Genomic DNA, 26329 nt, shown 5'->3' on the forward strand with positions numbered 1-26329 from the left:
GAGTTGAGCCCCATCTCCGGGGAATCTGGGCACTCAGGAGCCTTTCCCACTCACAGCACCAGCAGTTCCCCTTCTGTCACATCTGAAGGCCCAGCTCGAAAGCGCCATTCCAAGGTGCACAGACCCGAAGCGAAGAACTTCATGGCACCACCTTGAGCATGCCTTCTCAGTCCTTTCATGCTTGATGGACTAAGCGGACATAAAAATCCATCTTAAAGGTCGAAAAGCACCTTGACCTGAGTTGGGAAACTGGATGGGAGTCAGTATATTTTCCATTTTAGTTCTCACCTTTCCACCCACCTGAGGAGGGGAGGGACAGCCCCATGGGGCAGCTGAAGATTCAGAAACATTTGCAACGGTCTGATTAATTGAGCTATGAGGGGTGGTGGAGGAGCAAACAACGTGATGTGCCAAACCAATATTTAATAAGCTTTTTTAATCCACAAAATTCCAGAATAATTATAGAACTATCACTGCACCATGCGAAAGAAAAATAATTTTTAAAAAGCAAGCGAAACAAACCCCAAGCTAGCTGTTTTGGGCAAGGCAGAAAACAAAAGAAAGCAGAGCAAAGCATTTTTTGCAACCAACCAGAATTCCACAAGAATGTGCGAACTCCCGTGTTCTCCAGAGCACTTCATTAGGCTACCTGGTCCAAAAAGCAGGGGAAGAGGGACGGCCCCAGATAAATAAATAAATACCAATAACTGAAGCCCAAATGCCTGGCCAGGGGCTGTGCGCACCCTCACAGCGGAGAGTTGCGATGAATTAGCTGCGGGAAGAGTTCCGGGCATCAGGTTACGCCTAGGAATGCACTCTGGATAGCGAAGCCAATGGCCGATATGGCACCGTTTTATAAATCCTCCACAAGACGGTCGTGCCACCGCAAGCCGTTCCCCATCCAAGAAATGGACTTCTCAACTGTGCTGCAGTTTTCCGGCTGCAACGCCCTTTTCGTTTTGTTTTGTTTTGTTTTTTCGCCCTCTTTGTTTGTTGGAAACACGCGAGTGAGTCCACGTGAAAAGGTTCTCGATCTTACACACAGCAGAAGGCCGATCATTTCTGTTTTTGTTTAAGCGGAGTTAAATATTGCCCTCTTTCTCTCTCGGATAATTATATATCAAGGGCGAGACAAAAGCGAGCACATCAAATTATCACCTGCCACCCCACCATTCATGCCAAATCCTTGACACAAAGCGACTTTTCCGAAGGACCATCTCTGAGCACGGAAGGCGTGCGTGCTTGTTTGTTTCAGACGCTTGTCCCCTGCCTTTCCAGACAACACCCGAGGCAGCTAACGGGACCGAAAACCGATAAAACCAACACTAATGTAACAATAGCGAAAGAGAGTGGCAGGTAAATGTAATAACAAGCAGCTGGCAACAAAAACGCGGCAAGAGTTCGCTCGACATTGGCGGCTTCAAAACTCGGAATAGTTGGGGGGCGGCCTTGTCAGGATGTACCGCGGGCAGTGGGGCGACACACGGCTTCCTTTCCGAACGGAAAGCCCTCCGTGCGCTGTGTGTGAGCCAGTGGAGAGGAGAGAAGCCTGATTTTCCCGGGAAGAGTTTCCGGGCCTGGCTGGGGCGCCCGAAGACTCCTCACGGGTCCCACTCAAAGGAGCGGTGCTGGGGCTTCCCGCGTCGGTGAACCGGCCGAGGGACCGCGCCGTCCGGAGCTCCGCAGACGGTGCTGCAGAGCCGCTGTGCGGTTGTGCGCGGTGCGGTCGCCGGAAGGCCCGTCCTGTGACTCTCCGTGTGAAGGATCTGCGGCGGGGGTGGCGAGTTTGCAGAGAGGACCTGCCCGAAACGCTCCTGCTGAGGGAAGTCGGGGATCCCCTGTGAAGTTTTAAGGGTGGGGGCCTTAGCGTGCTCAGGCATGGAAAAAGCCCCGGCGCCCAGCATGCGTGGACCGGGCCGCAGGGTCTGCCCGGGATGTTCGGATGCTTCCCCAGACGGGGGGCGCGGGGCTTCCTGCGCGCCCAGCGGCAGGACCCGCGCGCAGCTCCTTCTGCCCTGGCAGGAGCGGTTCCCTACGGGCACCCCCAGACCCAGAGAGAGCGAGAGTTAGCGCATGTGCAGACAGGCATGCGCGGGCGAGCGCCTTTTGCTCCTGCGGGCCTGAGCGCCGGATCTCTCTCGCTGCCCCTGGGACGCCAGCAGAGGCCGCGAAGCAAACCGGCGGTGCCCACAGAGGTGACGCCCCGTTCTCGGCCCAAGGTGGAGACAGAGCTCCAGCCCCAGGGCTGGGAATCCGCGCTCCATCCCCTGCCCGCCCCCGCCCCCAGCCTGCCCAGAAAAAACCGCCGAGGCTGCCCCCCGCCCCGCAAGGTCAGGGGATCCAGCTTGGAGAGGGGACAAAGGGGCGTCCTGGGGGCAGAGGAGGAGGCCGCAGAGGCCGCCAGGGCTCCTCCAGCCGGGCCCCCTCCCCTGCCTCTCCGAAGCCGCTCCGCAGAAACGTGGAGTGGAGATCGCCCGCCACTCCTCTTGCCTCAAGACGGCGATGCCCCGGGAGACGCAGAAGGCCGCTCTGAGGAGCGCACCCGGCAAGCGATCGAGGGTCCTTTCGCTTACCAGAAGCGGGAAGAGAGCTGGGGGGCCGCTGGGCCAGCGGACGAGGAGGAGTCGAAGGCGCGCAAAGGGGGAATGGGAGGATGCGGAGGAGGGGAAGGAGTCCCTTGCGCCTGGCTTCGCAGCACAGAGATCTGCGCCTGAGCTGGTCATTTCAGGAAGGAGCTCCGACGAACTGAGGCAAATCATGGGGGCGAAAGGGGACGTTCATAAACCGTTTTGACAAGCTGGAAGTTAATACATCACTGGGCCCAGTTAGAATCCACTGAAGAGTTGAGCTATGAAATGGCAGACCTTCTGACAAAAATAGGCAATGTGTCCCTCAGAGCAGCCTCTGTACCAGAGGTCTGGAGAACGACCAATGTAACACCACTTTTAAAAGAGATTCAGGGGAGTTCTAGGAAAGTACAAGCTAGTTCAATTAGCATCACTTCCAAGTTAGATGGCTGAAAGCATTGCTGCAGATTCATCAAATAGGAGGGCAAAAGGAAAGGAATAAGCACGACTTTTGCAAGGTAAGCCAAACCTCACTAATTTTCAAAGAATTTTTGAGAGTGTCAGTTAACACATGCAGAGGAATGATCCGGTAGGCATTTTCTCCTTGCACTTCAGAAAGGCTCTTGGCAAAGAAGCTCATCAAAGACTCCCGAGCAACCTGGGCAGTCGCAATACGACAGGAAAGACCTTCTTACGGGACTGGAAGCAAAGAGTGGTAATGAATGTTTATCTATCCCAGTGGAGAGTTGTGAGCCGTGGCCCCGCAGTGTGACCAGGGCTGGTCGGCTTTTTTATAAATGACCTGGAATTAGGAGCGAGCAAGAAAGTGAGCGAGTTTGCTGACAACACTAGTCGACATTTGGCATTTATGTTCGTATCCATATTTGAAGCAAAGGTCAAACATGCACAATCCGTTTTAAGTGAAAGCTCCTTTTTACGCATGTGCACTCAGCAAAACCAGGGCATACAGCTTGCACTGGTTTAGGGCTGATGTTCTTCTCAGCAGGATGGTTTTATCTTAAATGTCCTATAAGGATTTTATGTGGTTTATTTTTTAAAATTGTGCATAAGCTCCCTTTTGCTTCTTTGTAGAGGCAAGAACTGGATTTAGGAACAATATATGAAGTAGAGGGTGTGGATTGGGGTGTGTGTGTGTGTAGAAATAGCATTTTTATTTATTTATGTATATTTATTTTTGGGTTTATATCCTGCCTTTTTCCTACCAAGGGCTCAAGGCAGCTTACATCATTCTCCTCCTCCATCTTATCCCCACAACAACAACCCTGTGAGGTAGGCTGGGCCGAGAGTCTGTGACTGGCCCAAAGCCACCCAGTTGGCTCCATGGCCGAGCGGGAACTCGAACCCGGATCGCCTGAGCCCCAGTCCCGTGCTGTTAACCACTACACCACACTGCCTCTCCAAGTCAATTTGATTGATGGATTTGGCTGATTTACCAATCCACATCAAATGCGTTACTGCATAGTTTACTTTCTCATTTAGCTCTGCATAAGAGTATATGGACATAACTCAACCAAATATGTGATCGGCATGCTATTTGGCTTAAGCCGGTCCCCAAGGCTTTTCCTTGCCATTTTTAGAAAGTCCTACTTTCCTTCGTTCAGGGGCTCTCTATTAATATCCCCAGATACTTCAACCAGAAAGTGTTCACCTCCTCCTCCATCAGCATCTCTCTCCCCACACTTTCTCTCCCCCCTCGCAGGCCCTCCCCAGGGACAGTAGCTCCACAGTCTTCACGCAGATCCACAGGGGTGCCTGCGCACTGCCCAAATCAGCCAGTCCGCGACGGGGTGGGGGGAACAGTTTAGTTCACGGCTGAATGGGAGGGTGGCCAGCATCACATCGCAGGCCCGCGCTGGTATGCAAACTGGATCGCAGGAATCCACGCCTCCCTGACTCTTGCAATGCAATTGTCCGATCAAAATATACATATCCAAATTAATGGATTTGAAGAACGAAACTGTGGACAAAATCTCCAAGTTTAGAACAAAACAAAGTGAAGACTTGAGAAATCCTGAAATTTCCAGGGGAAACAAATTTAAGGCTGGAGAACTGAGAAATGGATTGATACGTCTGCCTTCAGTGCGGCCTTGATCATCTCCACCCTTCTAAGCAGACACAGAGAAGCCCCTTCCCATCTCCTGCTTTCCTTTGGACCTTGCCTGTCATGGCATTATCTGCCTATGTCTCACTGAAAACACACTGTGGATTTTCCATAATTCCACAGAGGCTAAAGATCGTAACAAGAGAGACACGATTTAATTATTAGAAGCTTATTTTTCTCCCCATTCTTGGTATCTCATGAAAAATTATCTGTTTTCAGAACCTGACCTTTTGTTTTAAGCTTCTTTTTCATAGCAGCTATTATTTAATAATAAGACACTACATAAATCAGGGATACTTAATATTTTTGAAAAAACGCTACCAAAGCAACAGCCTTGGGGTCAAGGAGCCCCCAAAAAGGGGGCAAGTCAAGGGCAACGGTCCGGTCTCATGGACGACCGGAGGGCAGGAATCTCTGGGTGGGCTCCCCAAGGACAGCTGCCTGGGGGAAGATGGGAACTGTAACATTAGGGAAGGCCAGCCTAGATGCAGGGGACAGAGAAAAAGCTAAAGCCAAGTAGTGGGGCTGAATATTATTGTTTGTCTCACGTCTTTCGTTTGGAAGGAAGAGAGAAAAAGACTATTTCCGGAAAAACAACCCCGTGTCCAGGAAAACTTGTCGCCTCTCCTCAGAGCGGTCCAGTTCACACGGAGGGACTACTCTAGAGTCAGCTTCCTTTCCCCAGCCTTTAGGATGCAGTCTAGAAGGAAATCCTGTGGGTTTCAAATCTTGCTCTTTATTTTATTTATTATTTATGTATTAAAAGCTTTTCTACCCCGTCCCCCACTAGCGTCTCAAAACGAGTAGAATAAAACAAAACACCACCTGAGAAAGCACGCTTTACTCCAGGGAAGAGCGCGCTGTTTCTCTCCCAGAGTCCAGTGATCGGGATCGGGCCCTTCTCCTCCAGGTATTCTCACCGCCCCTCCCCACGTCCTCCTGGAAGGATCCGTGGGCGAGGGGCTGCCCACTGACCGGGGAACGGTAGGGAAAGGTGCCGGGCATGACCTGCAGGAGTTGCTCCTTCACACGTGCCTTGGAAAGGACTGGGAGACGCCCCTGCGCATCTTGCAGGAGAGGAGAACTTCCTGCTGGGCCCAAAGACTTTTCGAGACATTTGCCGTTTGTAAGGAATGCAGGGGAGGAGGACCAGACATGGCTATTTCTATATTTATATCTAAAATCATTGCATCATATGTATTACTTATGCATTACATACGTAACCCCCTCAGAGGTCTTGGGATAACAAGGTAACCGGGCAATAAACAGCCCGTTTAAACAAATGCTCCTAAAACAATTGACTTTAGACGTGGGCTCTGCAGAAAACCGTCAAGTATTTCCAGGGCCCGTATCGGTCAGAGCGCAGGAGGGGCTGGGGGAGCCGGGTTTTGTCCCCACTCCGCCAGCAAGCCCCCGGGTGGCTTGGGCCAGTCGGGCGCCCTCAGCCTCGCCTCCCTCGCAGGGCTGCTGTGCGGACCAAACGGCGAGGCGGAGGCCTTTGCCAGGGGCCTCGAGCGTCTCGCGGAGGGAAGAAGCCCCGCGGGGACGCAGCAAGGCGCTCCCACGCGCGGAGGAAGCTTTATTGAGGAAGCTTCTAGGCCGCCGTGCGGTCTGCCGGCCGCGGCCGTCGCGACAGGGCGAGGCCCGGCGGAAGGCGTCCTAGCCCGCTCTGCTTCGCCCCGGGAAGCGACCTCACCTGCCGAGGCAGGTTGCGACGACACCGAGGAGCCGGCAGCCGCGGGGGCCCGGTCTGCCGAGGAAGGGCCGGTCGGAGAGGGAGACTGCACAAGCGGGGCCGGGGACGAACGAGGGGGGGGGGGGGGGCGCTCCGTTCCGCGCGGCCTTCTTCCAAGAGCCTTTTGCGGCTGAGCTGCGCGCGGGCCAAGAAGTGCCGTTGCCTCAGGCATCCGTTCGACAGCCCTGCGGTGGAGGCCACACAGCAGGCTGGCAGGCGGAGGGGGAGAGAAGGGCCCGCCACACCCATTCTCTCCCCCCCCCCCCGCATCTTCTGAAGGAAGGAACTGGAGTCACGCCGTGCGCTGACTTCCGCCGATTTCAGAGCGGTCCGGCCTGCCCTACCGGCAGGACCGGCGGTGGCGCGGTTGCCCCAGGCGCTCCGCTGCTCGCCTCCCGCATCTTTCCGAGCACCTCGACCTCATCGGCAACGTCCTTGCCTGGCGAAGTCTCTCAGGGCGGAGAGGGTCTCGCTCGACTGGGCCCCGGACCGGGCGGCACAGCAGCCCGCGGCCCAGCCCGGAAGAGATACCCGCTGAGCCACGCGCGAGTCCCCGCTCAGCGGCCGACTTTCCCAGCTTCGTGGCGAGGGGCGAACGGGAGTTCTGCGTCTCTCTCGCACCTCGGCAGGGCTCGGCCAGAAGCACTGAGGGAACCCGTCAATCCCACGGAAATCCCACGGAACCCGCGGCGTTTCCTTCTTCCGAAGAGAGCTCGGATTTCTAGCACACACGCGCCTTTCTCAGCCGGGCGCCCTCCGGATCCGCGGGGCTACAATTTCGAGCACGGCAAAGGGACCCAGGTCCGGGGACACTGGGACACCCCTTCTCGTGCAATGCGGCATGCCCGAGATCGCGTGTGCCTAAGCATGCTGGCCACGCAGAACAACATGCACGTGTGAATCCACCGCTCTCGCTTCGCCGCAGCGAAAGGCCCGCATCTTGTCAGCGAGGCAAGGGGCTCTTCGAAAAAGGAAAGGAGACGCGTGCGCCTCGTTTCTCTTCCTTTCCCTCCCCTCTTCGCCCGTTCTGTTTTGAGTAGACAGTTCCTTTTGAAGGCTGCCTTTGCAAAGGATCCGGAGGAGCGCAGCGAGCGCCTGCCAGGCCGCCGCCTCCCTCGGGCTGCTGTCAAGAGGCCAGCCGTGCCGGAGCGCGAGGCTCTGCAGGGCGGACGCGGAGAGCTCGGCGCAGCTCTTCGAACCAGGCCGCTGGCGACGGACGCCTTTCTCCTCGGACAGTCGCCGAGGCGCATTTTCGCGAGATGGCCCGAATACTCGGCTAGAGTGCTGCGGCCCCTATTTTCTAAAGACCCCAGAGATGAGCCACCCACCCAAAATAACGAATTTGATTGCGCGAAATCCTGGCTTTTCTGGAAGAGGGAATCTTGTTCGTTCCCCCCCCCCCGTTTTTGGAGTCCTCCAGTGCGCGAAGACCTGCGTAAATGGGCGCGGGGCAGCGCGTCGGCGACACACAGTTATGAGAGAGGGGGGCGCTTTGCGTCGTGTGACCTGGAGGAACTTTTAGCACGACCCTTCAGGTGCACCGTGTCCAGGAGCTCGGCCAGTCACCGTTCAGTGCAGGTGCGGCGGAAAGCCGAGCGCGCCCCGTGGGGTGGACGGGCCGAAAGGGCTGGAAGAGATCTTCCTCCGCCCCAGGGCAGGTCCCTCTGAAGCGAGCGGGCGCTACGCGGTCCGGCTCCACTTGCAGGCCCCGGCCAGAGAGTGTCAGCTTGCCCTCGCTGGCCAGGCAGGGACGGCGCTGCCTCCCGCTGCTCCCCGCTTCCCGTCACCCGCACGGATCTTCCCCTTGCCGGTTGCCCATGCACGGCCCGTCTCCATCTCGCCCCATCCTGAACTGGCGAGCACAGAACTGGCCTTGGGGCAGGGCCTCCACGGCCACCTGGCCACGGGGAGCTTTTCCTATGCTCCGTGGGATGCTTCCTGAACCGAGAAACTGGCTAGAACCAGGTAAGGGCTGTTGCAGCGGCATACAAATGGAAACACAGGTAAATAAATTAAACTTGGGGGCCGCTGAGGCCTATTGGCAGAGGAGGGCCATGGCGAGCGTGCCTTGCGCCTCTTGGATCTCTTCCGGCCTGGCGCATAAAAGGGATACGTGGGCCGTCTTCGCGGGACAACGCACAGGCCCTCTTGATCCCCTCCAGCCAGGAAGTATCTATCCTCTGTTGGCCTCAATATCTTCCCCTTCCGTCACCTCGCACCCGCAGGTGGGACGCCGCTTCGAACCGCGCCTCTCTCGGAAGCTGCTCTGCGGGAGCCGTTCGGGCCTCTGGCCGGAGAAGCGCGGCCGGCCTTGGGCTGCAACGGAGGAATTCGTCTCGAAGAATCGACATGGACGCCGCTTGTTCCAGCGATCCCGACCCCGCCGGGGTCCTGAGCTCCGCAGCTGACTCCCGTTCAGACGCGCAGCGCTTCCGCAGGCCCCGGGGCCAGGTGGCCGCGCCGGCCAATCAGAGCCGCGATTGCCGCCTCGCCCAGTTTGCTCTTTCAACGAAGCCCTGTACCACCGACTCGCGAGGAAGCCCATTGACTCCACTCCGCCTTACTTCGGAGGAGACGCGGAAAGGGCGTCCCTATAGCTGGCCGTGGCCGCTTCTTCGCACAGCGCTTTCTCTCGGCTGCATTTTCTCGTGCATCGTATGCCTGTAAATGCTGTGTGTGTACACAAATTGTGTGCGTGTACGCAAATATTTCTCTGCCTACCTGATATGCTGTAGCTGCCTGAATAGTAGAAATAAACGCGCATTGCCTTTTTCAATTGGCAGGAATCAATACCTACCTAGCTCGCTTCTAATTTATTCCAATAATCATTTAATTTAATTCAAATGGAGAGGGAAATACATTTTCATTCAAATATCACTGTATTTGCACTAGGTGTGTTCGTTCTCCCAGAATATCCACGATGCCAGTATAAAAGGGAACTAAATTAGCGAAACCGAAAAGGTACAGAATGCGCCAGTCTCGCTGATGCCTTTTTTGCTAAACAGCTGGCGGCCGCGTGGCGCCTTCTCTGGCTGGCGCAGTTGCCCGGGCTTGCCAATGCCCCGCAGCTCCTGGCCAAAAAAGCCGCCATTTCCCCTCTCAAATGGTCTCCCAGAAATTAAAGGAAGAACAGGGCCCTTTTTGGAAACAACCGAGGAAAGCGCGCCCTGTCTGGGGCCGATTTCCATTCCCGCGAAGGAGGTAGTCCGAGGGGCGCCCGCAGCCCGGGTTCCTCCTGCGGGGAAAGGCTTCTCCCGCGACCAGCGAGGTGGGGGCGCCAGGGCAGCCAGGCTCCCCCCTCGAGGGCGCCAGGCCGCTTGTTTCTCGGCCGAAGGAAATGCCGCATCTTGAGCGAACTGAGGGGGCCACCCGGCCGCATCCGGCTCAGCCACTTCGTCCTTCCACCCCGCGACAAATCCGGCTCGCTGCGCCCGCGGTCGGCTGCCGCGAAAGCCCGGAGGCCTCGTCCCAACGATCTGGCGAAGGCCTCGTCCCAGGCCCCGCTGGCTGGAGCGGCAGCGGCGCAAAAAAGCGCCCGTGCCCTGTGGCGTTGCGCCGGACACTTTCCCGAGGGACGCTCGGCGGTGTTCGGGCGGCGCGGAGGGAAACGAGAGGAAGACGCGACTGCTGCGCCGAACAGGATCGCTTCCTTCCTTTGTCCGCTTCCTTTCTGCTCCCGTTCACAAGCTCTCCCTGCCTTAACCATTCCGCCCCCGCCGAAGAGGCGACCAGCAACCAAGAGACACTCTGCCTTGGCGCTGGCGAGGCCAAGGACGCCCAGAGCGCGCGGCGACCGGGCGTTCTCTCCGAAGGAAACACCAGGGGCGACTCTGCGACAGAGGGACGGCTGCGTCTCCTTCGTAGGATGCTAAGCTACCTAAAGCCCCCGACCCCAGCCCCGGAAGGCCGAGCCTGGGCTGGGAGAGCGGCGTGCTGCGTTGCCCGCGTCCCCGGCAAGGGGCCCTCAGTCTCGGCCCTGAAGGGCAGGCGAGCGCCGTGCACCGGCTCTGGGCCCCGATCCGGCGGAGAGCGCATCGCTCCTCGGCCCCGGAGGTTTGCTGCGTTTCGCCTCGGTCCTTCCTATGGGCTCCCCCCTGGAAATTTGCGCGAGGGCGGCGGCCTTTGCCTCCATTTTGAGAGAAGCCGGGCCTCTGCGATAAAATGGAGGAAACGTGTTTGTGCGGGGCGAGGCGCGATCTCCAGGCCTTCGCGGTGCCCCGCAGCTTGAGAAGCAGGATCTAAGCAGAGTCCAGAAAAAGCCGAGATCGCGAGTGGGACTCGGAGTGGAGCGGGCGAGGAAGACCGGACAGAGAGAGCAGCCGCCTCGCAGGGCTGCGTGGAAGCGACCGGCACTCGGTTCCCCCGGCCAAGGGCAAGCCGCACCTTCGGCGTCTTGACGGGCGCGCGTGCCGTCGGCCGCTCGCCTTGGAGAAGCGAAGAGGGGCCCCAGAAAGAGTTCGGGCGTTCGCCGGATTCCTCGGGGCCCTCTGAGCACAGGCCGCGCACGATCCTCCGGAACCGCTCCTGGGCAACGCCTTCCTTTACTCGTACATAGTCCCATTCGCCTTTAAGGGGAAGAAAACTGCTAGACAGAGAAAGGCCGCGGGGTTTGGTTTGGTTTTGGGCCTGCATTTTAAAACGAAAATGGCAGTCCATTTTACTGTGCTTTTCAAAATATTTCAAACCGCAATTTCCTGGATATGTCAAGGTATCCAGGTAAAAAAATTAATATGAAATCAGGAAAGAGGATTCATGCGCTCAAAAGGCACTCGTGCATAAATCCGCCTGGAAAATGTTCTCACGCAAATAGATACCTTTTTTCTCTTTTTAAAGATAATTTGGCCAAAGCTGTTTGCACCCCTTTCTATCGATTACATGCACCATTTTTGCAGAAATAAATGTTGCCTTGCATTCTCAGGGCGTACTTTGCCTTTAACAGGCACGGCGAATCCACTCGCTTCAGTTTGTCGGCAGTTTAGCAAGCACTTCAATGGGAGAGGTTTAAATCAGTGGGACCTGAACGGGTTTCATTCTCCCTTTTTCCAGTGTGGATTTTAGTTTCCGAACAGCCAATTTTCCCTCTACGATTCTGTTGTCTTTTCCCACAAATTCCTTCTCCCATTTGCAGTGCTGCAGCTAGGTCACTCAGAAACTGGATTTAATGGTCTTACTGGGCGGGCGATGGCACACAACTCAGGTTTCGCTTCTCCCCTCCCAAAGACAACTGCCACCTCATGCTTCATACAGTACTTATACCTTCCTGATATTTCAAAACAATAAGAACAAAGGCAAAATGTGGCCAGCCGTAATTCTTTTTTTAAAAAGAATGCTCTTCCAAGCACGATCATTTTTGCATTTTAAGCTCACTTAAATCGTACCAGGCTCACGAGCCCCAGAATAAATCGGGGTTTGCTGTTGTTGCCCGTGGGGGGGGGGGGGGGCGCACGTGGTATTCGGGAGTTTAGCCCCAGGCTGGGATGTTTTCACAATAAAACCCTCTCGGTGTCCCTTCAGAACTGAGTCCCATCGAGTTCAATAAGGCGTATTCCCAAGTCTAGGACTGCAGCCACGCTGTCTTTTTGGGAGCGCTTTTTGAAGCTGGCGGGTTACAAAAGACCAGGAAAGAGGGTAACGCATCTTGCCGAAAAGAAAAACCGCATCTCTGGGCAAGCCAGCCTGGCGTGCGCGCGACCCGCCGTGGCGAGCGTTTTGCAGGCTTTGCTGCTCCGCAGTGCCCTCGTGGCCTCGGGGTGACCCCGGCTTCTGCGGCATCCCCTGCAGCCCCCCGCCTCAGGAGCAAGCCCCACTGGAGCGGGCCCGCGGCAACAGACAGCGCGCTCTGCCCTCTTCCGCTCGCCTCCCGCCCGAATGCCCGGCGCACACGCGCGCGCAGCGAGATGGCCCGCGCCACGCCGCGCCACCGAAGAGCGAGCTGGGGCGACGCCGCCCCGAGGGGCCTGGCCAGCTCTCTCGGCGGCGGTGCCAGGCCAGCGGCCTAGGGTGGAGGGGCAGCGGCTGCCCGGCCAAGGGCAGGGAGGGCGGCGCGCCGGTGCGGAAATGGGCCGAGTGGAAAGCAAACCAGAAGGGAGCGGCGACCCCTTCCCTTCCCTTCCCTTCCCTTCCCTTCCCTTCCCTTCCCGGTCTCCACGGAGAGAGGAGCAGCCATTCTGCGGGCAGAACTGCAAAGCGGCGCGCAGCGCGGGCAGGACGAAGAGCGCCTGGAAAAGGACCGGGGTGGCCCGACGAGGGAGACGGGAGCAGGACGCCTCTGAGCCGGGAGAGCGCGGAGCCGAGAGCGGGGATCAGGGAGAAGCGCGCGCCTGTGCGTGTACGAGGGGGGCGTTATAAAATGCACGTTATGTAAAACGATCATTGCATTAAGAGGTTAAGTTACACAACTATCCCCTGAAAATGGCCGAGCACGCACGAGAGGAGAGGAAGGGAGAGAAGGGCCGCGCCCGCAGCCTCCGTCCTTGCACGACCCGTCCCGGAGGAGGCGCAGCATTCCGTGCGGGGTTGAGTAGAGCCAGGGTCCACAGCTTTCTCACCCTCTGCCTGTGCAGGAATTTATTTGCACGCCCCTTGGGCCCGTCCGCCCGAGAAGGGCTCTTGCGCGCGCCCCGTGAGGCACAAGGCCTCTGGGGTGAGAGGCCTTCCTGGCTGGGGGGTGCACCTACCTGAATGCCGCCTCCCGCTTTGTGCCGGGCTTCACGGGCCACCCTAGAACCACCCACTATGGTGGGCAGGGGGCTTGCTCTCAGGTGGGTAAGCGGGAGCTCAGCCGCAAGAGCCCCCGCCGCGTCCCAAGCGGCCTTCACGCGCCTTCAGCCCCGAGACGGTAGCAAAGCCATCGCTGGCAAGGCCAAGCAGAGAAGCCGCGCGCATCCCACGCAAGGGGGTACAGCAAGCACCTGGGACCCAGGCGGGCTCCTGTGGGTGGGGGCCCATCCAGCCCCAGCCCAACACGGTCAGTCACAGGTGGCACAGTCGAGGCGCGCTCAGCGGAAGCGGCGCGCTGCCTTCCCCCGCAGGCCCGCTCGAGAGGAAAGGCTGCGTGCATCGCGGCCGCTTTGCCCCGCTGAAGACACCCGAGCGGCTCCCCACCTCCCTTCCAAGGGAACGTGTTTCGGCCAAAGCGGCCCTTCCTCCCGAGCGGGCCGCGGAGGAGGAGCGAGGCCTCCTTGCACGGCTCCGCGTCCAGAGGCCTGAGAAGGCGAGGCTGTGTGGATGCCCGGTGGCGTAGGGCCGCGAGCGCCTCTGCTTCTAGTCCTTCGCCGGTTTCTCCATTCGCAGATCGAAACATGCATCCGAGGCTCTTGCGGGGGTTGGAGAACGCGGAGCAAAAAATGCGAGCGCTGAAATCTCTCTCAAAGCGCCGTATGGAAGCCATCTTTAATTCGGGAACATCCAAGCCACGCTGGGGAAGAGAAGGGCGGACCAGCGAAGAGTCTCGAACGCCGTTTCAACGCACCTGTCCTGTTTCCCGTCGCACGTCGATTTAGCCACTGGTCTCTAGGCGTCTGTCTGTCTCTCCAGCCCCACAGAGAAGGGGCGGCGTGTGCTTCCTCGCTGAATTTCTGGCCCTCCTTGAATGCTCTCCGAGGCCCGGGCGCTTCGCATCTTCGCCTGCGCGGCTGCTTTCCGCGCCGTGCAAATATTCCAAACTCCTAAATTTTAGAATGCAACCTGTGATTCTCTGCTGGCTTCTTGCCGTCAATCTTCAAGGGGGAGATTAAAAAGGGGTGGAAAGCCAGATTAAGGGTGGGGGCAGAAAGAGACAAATGCCAGGCGGCTCACACCAGACGCTTCTTGGTCTCCACCCCTCCTTCCGCTACTGCAAAATTTCTTTAAAAGCAAACACAAGAAAACCCGTCTAGCAAGGGGGGAGGTGTTGAGGTTCCACGGAAATGTTAAAAAGGAGGCTGCCTTGTCGGGTGCACGAACCGCGGGTGCTTGGCCTGGCCGAGAGCGAACAATGAAAGGAAGGCCACAGGGATGGCGCGGATTCCAGGCCTCGCCTGACGAAGGTGCAGGTTTCTCGGCGCTTGCCTGCCTGCCTGCCTGCCTTCCGCCCTCCCGGTCGGCGGGCCGGCCGGCCGGCCTCGTCTCGTTTCTTGCGGGTGCAGAGTCGGCGGTGAGGCCGCGCGGCCCTTTGGAGTATCTCCAGAGGGTCCGGGTCAGTCTGCGGCAGCCGGGCTTGCTGAACGCCGCAAGCCACCGGGCCTAGCCGCCCGCGGTGCCCAACTGCGGGCAGAGGAAGCGAGGATCGCGGAAGGAGCCAGGGGAGAAAGGGCGCTCCGGCTAAAGGCCGCGGCAGGCGCGCACGGGCCCAGTGACAGGATGGGCGCTACAGGGTCCCCCGTTACTGTTTCTGAAGTGCGTCGGGCGCGGTCGTGGACAAAAGGCCGGCCAGACTTTCCCCGTCTCTGCAGCTTTCTACCCGCCACGCCTCGAAAAGAAAATGGAAAGACGAAGACTTGACCAACGAAAGAAAAGCCCGCGGCGGAGAAGAAGGGCTGCGGGCAGCTGAAACGAGCACCGCAGCTGCGGGACGGGACGGACTCGCCTCCGAACTGCCCGATTGGAGAAGAAGGAAGCGGGCCGGCTCAAGAGGAGGAGGGTGGGCAGGGGCTGGGCAAAGCCGGCGACGAGCGGGACTGAATTTGCCAGGTGCACCTGACGAGCTGGACCCTCGCCCAGGAAATGGTGGCGCTTTCAGGGAGACACAAGACTGTTCGTCTGCGTGGCGCACGCGCGTGTGCGAGAGTCCACGCAGGAACGCGAGGGGCGGCACGAAAGCACGGGAGGGGCCAGTGGCTTCTCCTCGCCTTCCACGCCTTGCTGGCGGCCTGCTCGGCGCTCGGGGTTGGGCAGCCGCGGGGGAAGCGGCGCAGGGTCTGCGGCACCTTCCCCTCGCCTCCGGCGCAAAGCATCGGGCCTGTCCAGGCCTCCCAGAGGCTCGCAAATGCCCTCTGCGGGGGGCCTCCTCCCCGCGACCCCCGCCAGCGCCTCCCCGAACGTGGGCAAAGGGCCGGCCCGAGGCCAACCGCGGGAGGCGCGCGGCGAGGGCGCAAAGGGATGCCGGGCTCCATTCGCTGCCCTTCTCCCTTCGCCCCTCCGAGAGCAATCCGCTTTTCCGGGAAGCGCGCGCGCGGGGGGGGAGCCCCGCGCCCGGGCTCGGTGATGCTGCGTGACGCTCTTTTCCTGCGACGACCGGCGAGATCGGGCCGGCACCTGGCAGTCCTCCCCCCTCGCGCACGCCGTGCCCGGCCGAGGGGATCGGGCCAGGAGGGCGGCGCGCGCGGGGGGCTCGCGCGGGAGAGAGGACCAGCGCGCAGCCCCACGTCCCGGGGCACCCGCCTCCCCGCGCCAGAGGACCCCGCCAGCTCCCCGCCAGCCGCTTGGAAGAGGCCAGCCTCCCCGCACCCGCTTCGTTCAAATAAACATCTCGCCCCGTCCCCGCCGAAAGATGCACGCGCTGCAACGGTGCGGTCGGGCTCCTCCGCGCTGGGTGTAGCCCGATCTCTGTTCATGGGAAGGGGGCGCCGAGAAGGGGGCAGCGGGTGCGGGTGCGGGTAGAAAGGGTGAGAAAGCCTTTAAGGAAGGGGGGAAGCGGAAAGGAGAGGGGACAGCCGGGCGCGTCCGGAATGGAGGGGAAACTGAGGCCTGGATGAGGGTCTGGGTGAGGCGGGGGGTGCCAGAGGGAGGGAGGCTGGCAGGGGCCACCAGGACCGAATTGGTCTTCTTTCTCCTGGGAGGAGGCTGGGGGCGAGGAAGCCCAAGGCAAGCCGGGCTTGGGGGTGGAGGGGGGGGGAGGAGAAAGGAGGTGTTTGGAGGGGGCGAGAGGGTGTGACGGGACCTGTGGAGGGACGGAAGGACCGGCTCCGAGCGTGGCTTTGGGCAGCGGAAAGAGGAGAGACGCACCTGGGCTGCGCAAAAAGTCGGGCTTGCTTTTACCTGTTCTTTTTATAGGGGGAGGGGAGGGTCTGGAAATTAGCAGCCGGATGGGGCAGGTGGTGGGGGAATGAAGCAGTTCCGCCACCCAGCCCGTGGAGGCAGGATCGGCGATGTGCACCGCAGGGGAACCCGGTCCGGGTAGGAAAAGTGCTTGGCGCGGAAGGGGAGTCCTGAAGCGGCCGGTCCGGCCTTGGAGGGCGATAGAACTGGCCGGGGCGGAAGCGGGGAGGGAGTAGAGCCGCTGCGCGCGGCGCGGTTAGCCAGTCCCCCTCGGACCCTCGCCTTACCTCGCACCAGAATCCGGCGGCAGTAGTCCGCCTCTCCCGCCGAGGACTGGCTGTCCGTCTCCGGGGCGCACTCCTTGGAGGAGCCGGGGCTGGAGGCCGAGGTCGCCGCCGCCAGGTCCTTGAAGCCCGCGCTCCCTCCGGCGGGCGCTGCGCGCAGCTTTGCGCTCTCCAGGGCCGCACCGCTCTCCTTGTCCCGGGCTCGCTCCGCCGGCCCGCCGCCGGGATCTCCCAGGAGGAGGGCACGCCTGCCTGCCTCGCTCCCCCCATCACTCATGCCTGGGGGCGCCCCAGCGGGACGGAACATCCACGCCCCCCCCCCCCCCCCCCCCCCCCTCCCGGGCCCCCCCCCGGGGCCCCACCCCCCCCCCCCCCCCCCCCCCGCACCTCACACTGTCTCTGCCCCTGCGTGCGCTCCTCAGCAGCCGGGGACCGGGGCGCCCCGCGGGCAGGTACTCCAGGCGAGCAGCATGGCGGGAGGTGGACCCCCCTCCAGCTGCCCCCCTCGTCCTAGATCTTTCTGAGAAGCTGTGGGTGCTGGGTCGGGGGCTGCGTCCTCTCGGTCCCTCTTAGGAGAGGCAGCGGGGCGCGGGGCGCGGACGGAGCAGCCCGGGGGCGAAGAAGTTTCCCCGTCCGGATGCGGGCGCCTGCTCTGCCGCCACCCCCATCGATCCCCTCCCCGTCGGGCAGCCCGGGCCAAACTTCACCGGTCCGGCCTGCCTGCGGGAGCGCCCCTTCCACCCCCGGCCATCCCTCTTCGGCGCCTCCGCCTCGCTGCCTCGCTCTCTCGCCCTCCGTCTCCCTCTGATGAGCGAAGGCAGGAAAGACCAGACGCGAGATGCCAGCGCGAGCTAGGCCGGCCCGCCCTCCCCTCCCCTCCCCCTCCGCCTGGCTCTTCCCTCCCCCTCCCCTCCTCTCCCCCTCCCCTCACATCCTTCCAGGTTGGACGTTCTGCGGATGGGAGATCGATGCGTCTTTGGCAACGCGGTGGATAGAGAATGTGCGGGCGGGTGGGGGCGACGGAGGATGGGGGTGGGGAGGAGGGAGGGAGAGGAGGCCAAGAGACAGCCCACCCTCGGTCTCCGCCCCTCCACCCACCGCCTTCTTCCCAGCCCGATTCATTTGTTTAATCAAGACGTCCCCCTGCGCTGGTGCTTTTAGGTCCTTCTGGGGGAGGGAGGGAGGGGGAGGGAGGGGTCCGGCGGGGGGGGCAGAGCGAGAGGTAGGCAGCGAGGAGCGGGGAACGAGCGGGCCATGGAAGCAAAGCAGCAATTTTAAATGGACTGGCGGCCACACACGTAATTTCCTGCTTGCACGTCCCTTTCCATTCATTGGCAAACAAAGAATCGCCCCTCCGCGCCACACTTGCTCTCCCCCCCGCCCCCCCGCGCCCCCCGCGCCGCAAGAAAACTCCCTCGCTTTACACTTGGTTGGAAAGAAGCGTCTCCCAAGCAGATGACGCTGGCGGTGGCGCTAATTTTGCGCCCGAGAACCAGCCGCGGTGGGCATTCGCTGCTGGTTTGCGCTTCCGTGCGCGCGCGGGGCGGGGGGGGGGGGCAGGGCTGTATGTCCCTCTGTCAGGCGCATTGGAGGTAGTCAGTTTCACTGCGGCTGTCGTCAATTTCAGGCCTTTCAGCGCGTCACTTTCAATTGCTAAGTCAGTTTCAGGGTTAGAGAGGCCGGGGACTCCGGGCGCCTTTCGCGAGAGCAGCGCGCCCGAGCGAGCGGGGCCCTCCGGAGCGGAGTGGGAGAGGCTGAGCTGGCGCTGGAGAGGTGAACGGCGCTTCTGATGAGTTGTTTTGATGTTTTAACAGGCGGATGAAAACGTCTCGCCCACTTTGCAAGGTGCCCTTCGGTTGCCGCTGCATTAGGGGAGCGCTGATTATTATGATTAGGAGAGTGGCTGAAAGGGAAATGGGCGGGTTGGCGTGATCCTGGAAGATTTTCTTTTGACACATACAGAGAGACGGGGAAATAGATGGCTCCTTTCAGATTTCTAAGCAACCTTTTAAAACAGACGTGCGGGGGGCCCCGAGAGAATAATGTAAGAGAATGCGGGTTTATTGGGGTGGGTGGGGGCTGTTTTATTGTGTGCCTGGAGATCCCTCTCCCTGAGCGCTCTTCCTCCTCCCATCATCCCTGGACATGTTCTGCCTCCGCCTCCTGCCCGCCCTGTTGCTCAAGCCCGGGAAGGGTCATTCCCAGAACCGGGACGAGTCAAACGCGCGTTTGAATAGCCGCGGCTCTGGAATGGCAGGCGCGCGGCACCGACCAGCGCCTCGCGGGTCCCGCCGCGTTCCTTCCTACTCTGAATGATTTATTTTCTGGGCAGTGGGTTGGAAAATTCACGGGGAAATCCAAACAGAACTGATACCGTCTGGCAGCCATATAAGAGCGCCTTCCGACAACCGGCTCATACACTCCCGAGAAAGGGAATGTGTGTCGTAAAACGCGCGATTTCCACGGAAGCGCCGGCAAGAAGGCGCTGCTCCTCAGCGATTCCACACTCTTCAAGTCTGGTAGCCGGTGGGGGGCCCCGCCCCCTGCGCGTTGCTCCTCATTTGATCCCCTTCTTTCCAGGCAACTAGTTTCACCTGGATCGGGGCCCCTGTAATTCTGCCTGCCAGGCTCATGCGGGATCTGGGTTCCTTGGGAGATCCTCAGCGAGGCGCTGCGTTCGCGCTGCAATCCTGCGCGTGCTGACTCGCAAGTAAATCCAACGGAGGTCTGTGGGACTCACGCCCTAGTTCCCCGGACGGACGCCCGGGGGGCTTCCGGCCTTCCGTTTGTGCCATTTCTGGCCGAGGCAGCCAGGCCGAGAAATGAACGCGCTCCCTGCTTCCGCCGCGCACCTCCGCGACTCCTCCGCGACCCGCCGCGGCAGCGGAGGCGAGGCTGCGAGCAGCCTGCAGTCAACCTGTGGCCTGAAGAAGAAATTCGTCTTCTTCTCCGCAAGCAGCCACCCCGTGCTTGGAGCTGGCGGGTGTTTTTGTCGTGTTCTGCGTAATTCCCAAAACAGGAGGCGAGGAGACACGCTACATATCAGGGCTGAGCCAAAGGTGCGACGCCGGCCTGTGCGTCTCCTTGGAAGTAAGTCCCACTTCGTTCGAGTGCGCCTCTGATTGCAGCCTTAACCACGTGGCTGGGCGCCTCTTACGGGCCGGATGGAACGGCAGCTTTTCTCGACCGCTGCAGTGCTCAGACAGTCTGATTAGTTTTTCTGCTTCTACTTGCCACGGTTGAGGAAGAAAGAAGAGAAATAAAAGAAACTTTCCCCATTTTTCTGTTGAGGAATTTCAACTTTTGTTCATGAAAGGAGGAATTTAGTTTTTGAGATGCTTGGGGAAGAAAAAGATCGGATTACTCTTCAGCCTGAAAACAAAACACACCCCTTTTCTTTTCTTTTCTTTTCTTTTCTTTTCTTTTCTTTTCTTTTCTTTTCTTCCTTCCTTAAAAAAAATAAAAGCTTTAGAGGTAGTTTAAAATGAGAAAGATCCTTTTCCTTTGCCGGAATTTTCTTCTCCTCTCTCAACAACCTTGCTGAGGCTTGATGAAAATGTAACAAACATAGACGCCGCGTTTATCATGCTGAGGGAAAGAAAGGGGACTGGAGAATCGGATGAAAAATCCAAAAATCAGTCCTGGCAAAGATGAGATTTATTAGTCTCGGAAAATGTCGAGGCACACATAAATCACTTCTTTTACACCTTCGTAAATCCAGGAGACCCATACACGCATGAAACCACGCTGAAAACCCATGTCCAGGCTGGCCGCTTTTGTGCGGGAAGTCCACATCTGATCGGATTCGGTTAGTTCCAGTAACTTCAGGAACGCTGAGCTAAATCGGAGCTGAGCCCGCTTCCGGAGGCATCTGCCCAGCTTTCAGGGTGCTGCTCCGTGTGGGCGCAACACGCAGAGGCGCCGGAGCTGAGCCCTTTCCGTGCCTTCACAGCGCATCTCCTCCGCTGCCTTTGTTCCTCATGTCCCCCCCGCCCATGGACAAGGACGGGCCGGGAAAAGGCTGGAATTGGCCGGAATCGCGCCCACTTTCTGCAGCGGCCTTCCTCCGCTGGCAACTCCCATCGCCCCAGCCAGCTCTGCAGGATGGGAAAGAATATTCCCTATATTCTTGGGAAGAATACACTTCAAAGGATGTAAACGTATCCCTTCTCCCTCTCTCCCTCCCTGTTTAAAAATATGTTTTCCCGTAATGCTTTTTGTGTACTAAGCACTGTGCAGCCGCAGAGCCAGAACGGCTGCTGGACAGTATAAAATAAGGAAATAAACGCGGCCGGTTCCTCCCTAAACGGGCTTGTTGGTCAAGGAGGAGGCTCCATGGACCGTCGCCTTGCACGGGCGAAGCAGCCCGCGGTTGCAGTCGCTCCACCGAAGGCCAGGCAGGCCCGGCCCGCGGGCTCCGGGGGGAGCCCACGAAGGGGAAGGGCTGCCACGCGTGGCTGTGGCTGAGCCTGCCCCGGACAGGCACGGCTCCCGGAGAGATGGGCCCGGCGGCCCCCAGCCTCCGGGGGCCCTTGCCAAGCCAGAGCCCTGGGCGACCTTTGCGGAGGGCGACGCAAAACATAAGCAGAAAATCGTGCGGCGCATCATCTGCTCTGCAGGCCTTTTGCAGAAATAATTATAAATTGGTTTTCTGTTCTGTTCTGCTCTGTTTCGCTAAAAAGAAGGCGTGGGGCAGAGAAAATCGGGAGGGCCCGTGCCAGGCTGCTGGCCTATCTCAGACCTGACTCTTTCTTTCTTTTCTTTCTTTTATTTTTTTGCTTTCATGGCTTAAAATTTATATCATATAATTTATATCATATTCCCATCAGGGCATGTCCTCCTGTTTAAGCTCTTCTGTATTCCTGGAAAGTTGGATTTGTCTAAAACCATTTGTAGGCGCCTAGTAATACGTTGCCATGGGACCTAGGTAATTGTGCCTGTAGTTTTCGGCTTTTTGGACTTTGATACCATGTTTTATCTTGTGGCTCTCCAGTATCTTTAACGGTTTAAAGGGCCCAGTGAGCTTTGGCTGCTGGGAGGTAAACAAACATAAACAACAAATCAACAGATTCAGTAGAGATGGCTGCACCGAGTCAGGGTCTTAGCTCTTCATCCTGTTCATATAAACCCAACTAAGCAAATCATGAAGGGGCAGTCGAAAGTCCCTTGGAAGCGACGGAGTGGACTTGGGTTCAAACATGGCGCTCTAGGTTTGAAATTCAGACTCTAAGGTGGGGAGCCTCTCCCTTGGCCCCCGGCTCCGCTAAAAACCCCAAACCACCAGCAAGCTGTTCCTGAGAATCGGAGAGACAGAATCCTCTGCCTGCCCTCCACGGATGTGCCAAGGCGACAGGACAAGCCCTTTCCCTGTCCGGGCAACACCGACTGCAGGCGTTCTCTCTGTGTACGTGTGAATGTCCCTTGACGGGAAGGGTTGGGAATTGCCATCCTCCACCAATGGGAAATTCTGCCCTGGCAGAAACCAAGGAAATAGGCCGACGAGGAAGTTGGCAGCAGTTGGCTTTTGATCAGATCAGATTTGAAGGGGGCGACACTTGTCTGGTTCTACAATAGATCTTCACTGTGCTCCAATTCTTGGAGAGCAAGGTTCTGACAAGAGTTCGACCAGTCCATACCCGCCCCAGCCCGCTTCCTCCGCAGTCACTTGAACGGCCATGCAGCACCTGAAGAACCAGGGCTGCTTCGCAACGGTGGGAAGAACCGGGCCCCGAGCCGTGGCCCCTTTACCTGTGACCCCCATACACACGTTCAAGGGGACTGCCTGGGAAAACCCCCCACGTGTCCCCCAGCTTAGCTGATTATGTCACGAAGTGTGGTGTGGTGGTTAAGAGCATGGGACTGGGACTCAGGCGATCCGGGTTCGAGTCCCCGCTCGGCCATGGAGCCCACTGGGTGACTTTGGGCCAGTCACAGACTCTCAGCCCAACCCACCTCACAGGGCTGTTGTTGTGGGGATAAGATGGAGGGGGAGATGTAAGCTGCCTTGAGCCCTTGGTAGGAAAAAGGCAGGATATAAATCGAAAAATAAATAAATAAAATTGTCTATTCTATTTATGCAAAACAGTTCTGTTCTGCCCTTTCCATTCAAGCATTTCCACGACAGTTGGCAATAACGAATTGAAATGTGGGGGCAAAAGAGCAAGCAAACCAGGAAAAGGCAGGCAGGAGCCCACGTGCCGGTCGTTTTTCACTGAAATATTTAATTACTATGGAAATGTATGTGTATGTTATTGCATTGCATTGTATTAAAATCCATTTAGTGGCACGTTTTAACCAGACACATATTCTGCGTATGTATTTATGCCCCGACTATTGAGGGGACTTACAATTAGTTCAACACGCAGTTAAGGTGGACCGAAGGACAAAGCGGAAGCCACTTGCCGCGGAAACGGGGCAGCTCATTAGCGCTCGTCCTGCGCGCCAGGAGCAGCGCGTGTCTGCGGTTTTCGGCTTGGCTTAATACAGGTACTGCTCTGCGTGGCATTTGGAAGAGGCCGGGCGGGGGCGGGGGGGCGGGGGGGCTGTCCCCCGCTCTGTGAAAGCCGCCGGGAACCTGCGGAGTTACGCCCGAGGTGCCCACCTGTCCCCAAGCGTGTGTCTGCCTGCGCAGCGTCCCCGAGAGATGGACCGAGCGATCCGCAGAGTCTGGGACCGGCACATACCGAGGACGACTGGCCTGCGCAGGTGCCCCCCGCCCCCCACCCGTGGTGCTTTCCAGAGCCTGAGACCTTGTAGGAATGGCTCGCAAAAAAAGACTGCGTACTTATTACTAATTATTATTATTATTATTTAATTTTTATCCTGCCCCAGGAGTCTCCCTGCTCGTTTGAGGCTGGAAACAGCCGGGGGTCCTAGGACACCCTCAAGACAGACGCATTTACTCGGGCGGAGGCTTGCGGGGCTGCGGGAGAGGAGCGCGCTGGAGCCGGCCTCGTCGGAGGCGCGATCCCGCCACGCTTCGGGCGGTTTCGCCTGCACCGCGGCAGCCGGCGCCGTGCATGGCCGGGCGAGCGTGCCACCGACTGCTGGAAGCCACGTCCACAGGAGACGGTGTGCAGAGGGCGCCTGGCTCGCCCCGCAGCTTCCCTGCAAACGAGCTGGGAGAAGGACCCTCCCCTCCCCCGTGCCCGCCGGAGTGGGCCTCTCTGGCCCGGGCTGCGATGAACCACGCTCGGTGAAAAGCGGCCTCGACACGGCGGCGGAACGAGCCCAGCTTGGCGCTTCTGGCCCCGCTTGCCCTGACCCGGACCTTCCTTCGCTACCTCTCGGAGGAGGACCTCTAAACCGATTGCGGGAGGGAGGGGCTGAGCTGAGGCCCCCTCCATTTTCTCGCAAGACGCTCAGCCCGGCCCTTGCTGGGCGGCCGGGCTGCCCCGAGGCTTGCCCGCCGTTTATGTTGACGCGCAGAAAGGCTAGCCAGAAAGGAAACAAAACGCGAAGCGAAGCGAAGAAGAGCAAAACCAGTAATGCTGGGAGAGGCAGGCAACCGATAACCGATCTGCCACGCTTTGTACCGCCGGGACGGAGGCGCGGAGGGCGGCGGGAATGCGCGTGCAGCACCTCGCGGGGAAGAAGGCGAGGCGGGTCCGCAGGCCCCGAAGCCCGCGCTGGGCAGAGGCTCCGCCGTTGCCTCTGCGGGAGCGTCCCGGGCGCGGAGCCGCCCAAGCCCGAGAGGGCCGGAGCTCCGAGCGAAGCGCGGACCTGCGAAACGGCCTGGGTGGAGGTTAGCTCCCCGCGCCCCGCCGCTTCAGGGCTTTTTCTGGCAGGGCCCGGGGGCAGCGGGGGGCATTCAAGGCGCTGAGCAGACCCGAACCTCCCGCTTTGAATTCCGAGGCCCAAGCGCGTGCGGGCGGCTTCCTGCCCAGGACTGTTCGCAGGCCGAGGGGCTGTTTCGTGGGCACAGTCCGGGGGGGAGTCTCTCGCACCCGCTTCGCTGCGGCGAGAGAGCTGCGCAAGAACCCCCCATCCCGCCGCCATTCGTCTCAGAGGCGCTGCCCTCGTCAATTGCTGCCGAGGGCGATCGTGGAGCCCTGGAAGCAGCGGCCTGAAATTGACCGAGGAGCGCCGTGGAGCATCGTCTCCCCTCCCGGCCCCAGACCTCCAGAGACGGGGCCTCCTGGCACCCAGGCGCCTGAAAGGGGTGGGTGACTCCAGGGAGGGAAGAGGGTCTTTGCTGGCGAGGCCCGCCTCGTGACTGGAGGAAACGGCGGCCTCGCCTAGCTATGCTCGATTCGTGCTGCAGGTGCCAGGTGTGCGGGGACCAGCGAGCCGGAGGAGTTCAGAGCGAGGGGCCAGCAATTTTTGGTCGGCGCTGGCAGGGTAGAAATAGCCGAGGGCAGCCTTCCCTGCGGCGACGCGAACCGGCCCCACTTCTTGAAGCGGGCGAGGAAGGACCAGGCCGCCCGATCTGACGTTAATCGGCAGAGCGGAGGCTTTTCTCGGCGCGGCAGGCGGCACCCCGCCCAAGGTCTCTGTCGTTCCAACGGGGCGGCCTTGCTTTGCGCAGCGGCCACTGGACCTCCGGTCGGGCCAGGCCGAGGAGAAGCCCGGCTCGCGGTCGCTTGCAAGGGCGGCTGCCTTCCAGCACACTTACTCGGGAGACAGTCCTGCTCAGCAAGCCCGGACTTGAGTGCGCATGGAGGGCCCGCTGCTGTAGCGCACCCCGCAGCCCTACCCGCGCCTACTCTTAGGAAAGCCCCACTGCGGTCCGTGACACTCGCTTCCAAGGAAGTGCACGGGGCTCCGGGGCGGGGACGACTCTCCAGGCGGGGGCGCAGGGGGAACGGCCCCAGCTGCGGGGCCGCGAACACTCCCGGTCAGCAGTTGCCTTCGACCCGAACCTCTGCTCGCTCTGCCGAGCCTCTGTGTTTGGGGCACGATCCGGCAGGAAGGTCTCCGCACGTGCTTCTGTGGCGGTTCCTCGCCGCCTTCCAGTTTTTCGGTAAAAGAACAAACTGCTGAAGAGCTGCGGAGAATTCCAAGACCGCATTCCTGGCCCACTTCTGCTGTGACCCGTGTCTGAGTTGGGGCACGCCCAGGCACCCCCGTTCCTGCCTGTGAAATGGGAATGGGGGGGGGCTGCCTTGAGGGCACAGACCACGAAGACATAAACGCATCTGGAGCCGAAGTCTGCGTTACTGCATTTTCGGTTATCATGGCCATGTACAGAGCACCGTTCCACACACGTCCCCCAGGCAGGGCCCGAGCGTGTCCGAACACGTGGCTGGGAGGCCCAAGCAGGCCGGAGTTCTGCCCCCGGCCGGGTGGTCGCAGGCCCAAGCAGGACTGGCAGGAAACCGTCTTCGCGAACGAAGAACCGGGGTCGCGCTTGGCTGCCCTGGGTAATATCCGTTAACAGACCCTAATCGGAAGGCTGCGATCTGAGCCGCACTGACTTTGAAGTCAGCGCTAGTGGGGCCAACGGGACTTACTTCCAAGCAGGCGGGTCGGATCCCAGCGACAAGGGCGACTCTGGGATACCCGGGAGGCACTGCTAAGGCGGCCACTAGCTGAGCGCGCTCTCGCCTTAGCGGCTGCAGCGAACGTCTTTGGCTGCGTGTCCCGATCTAGCCCTGTCCACTTTATATGCCCGAAGACGCGGGAGGGGCTACGGACTGAAGAAGCGCCCCTGCGGGAGCAACAC

At 59.6% G+C, this 26329-nt stretch overlaps 1 protein-coding gene across 1 annotated transcript in view; it reads right to left on the bottom strand.

The window, feature by feature from the left end:
• The window catches only part of VAX2 (ventral anterior homeobox 2), a 34596-nt gene extending 17654 nt beyond the window's left edge, over positions 1-16942 (bottom strand). The window contains exon 1 of the mRNA XM_044428442.1: positions 16669-16942. Coding sequence (XP_044284377.1) covers positions 16669-16942 — 274 coding nt within the window. The remainder of the gene's footprint in view (positions 1-16668) is intronic.
• Positions 16943-26329: the final 9387 nt, after the last annotated feature.

The sequence above is a fragment of the Varanus komodoensis genome, unplaced genomic scaffold, assembly GCF_004798865.1.
Source record: "Varanus komodoensis strain SLA01 unplaced genomic scaffold, ASM479886v1 scaffold2, whole genome shotgun sequence".
NCBI lineage: Eukaryota > Metazoa > Chordata > Lepidosauria > Squamata > Varanidae > Varanus > Varanus komodoensis.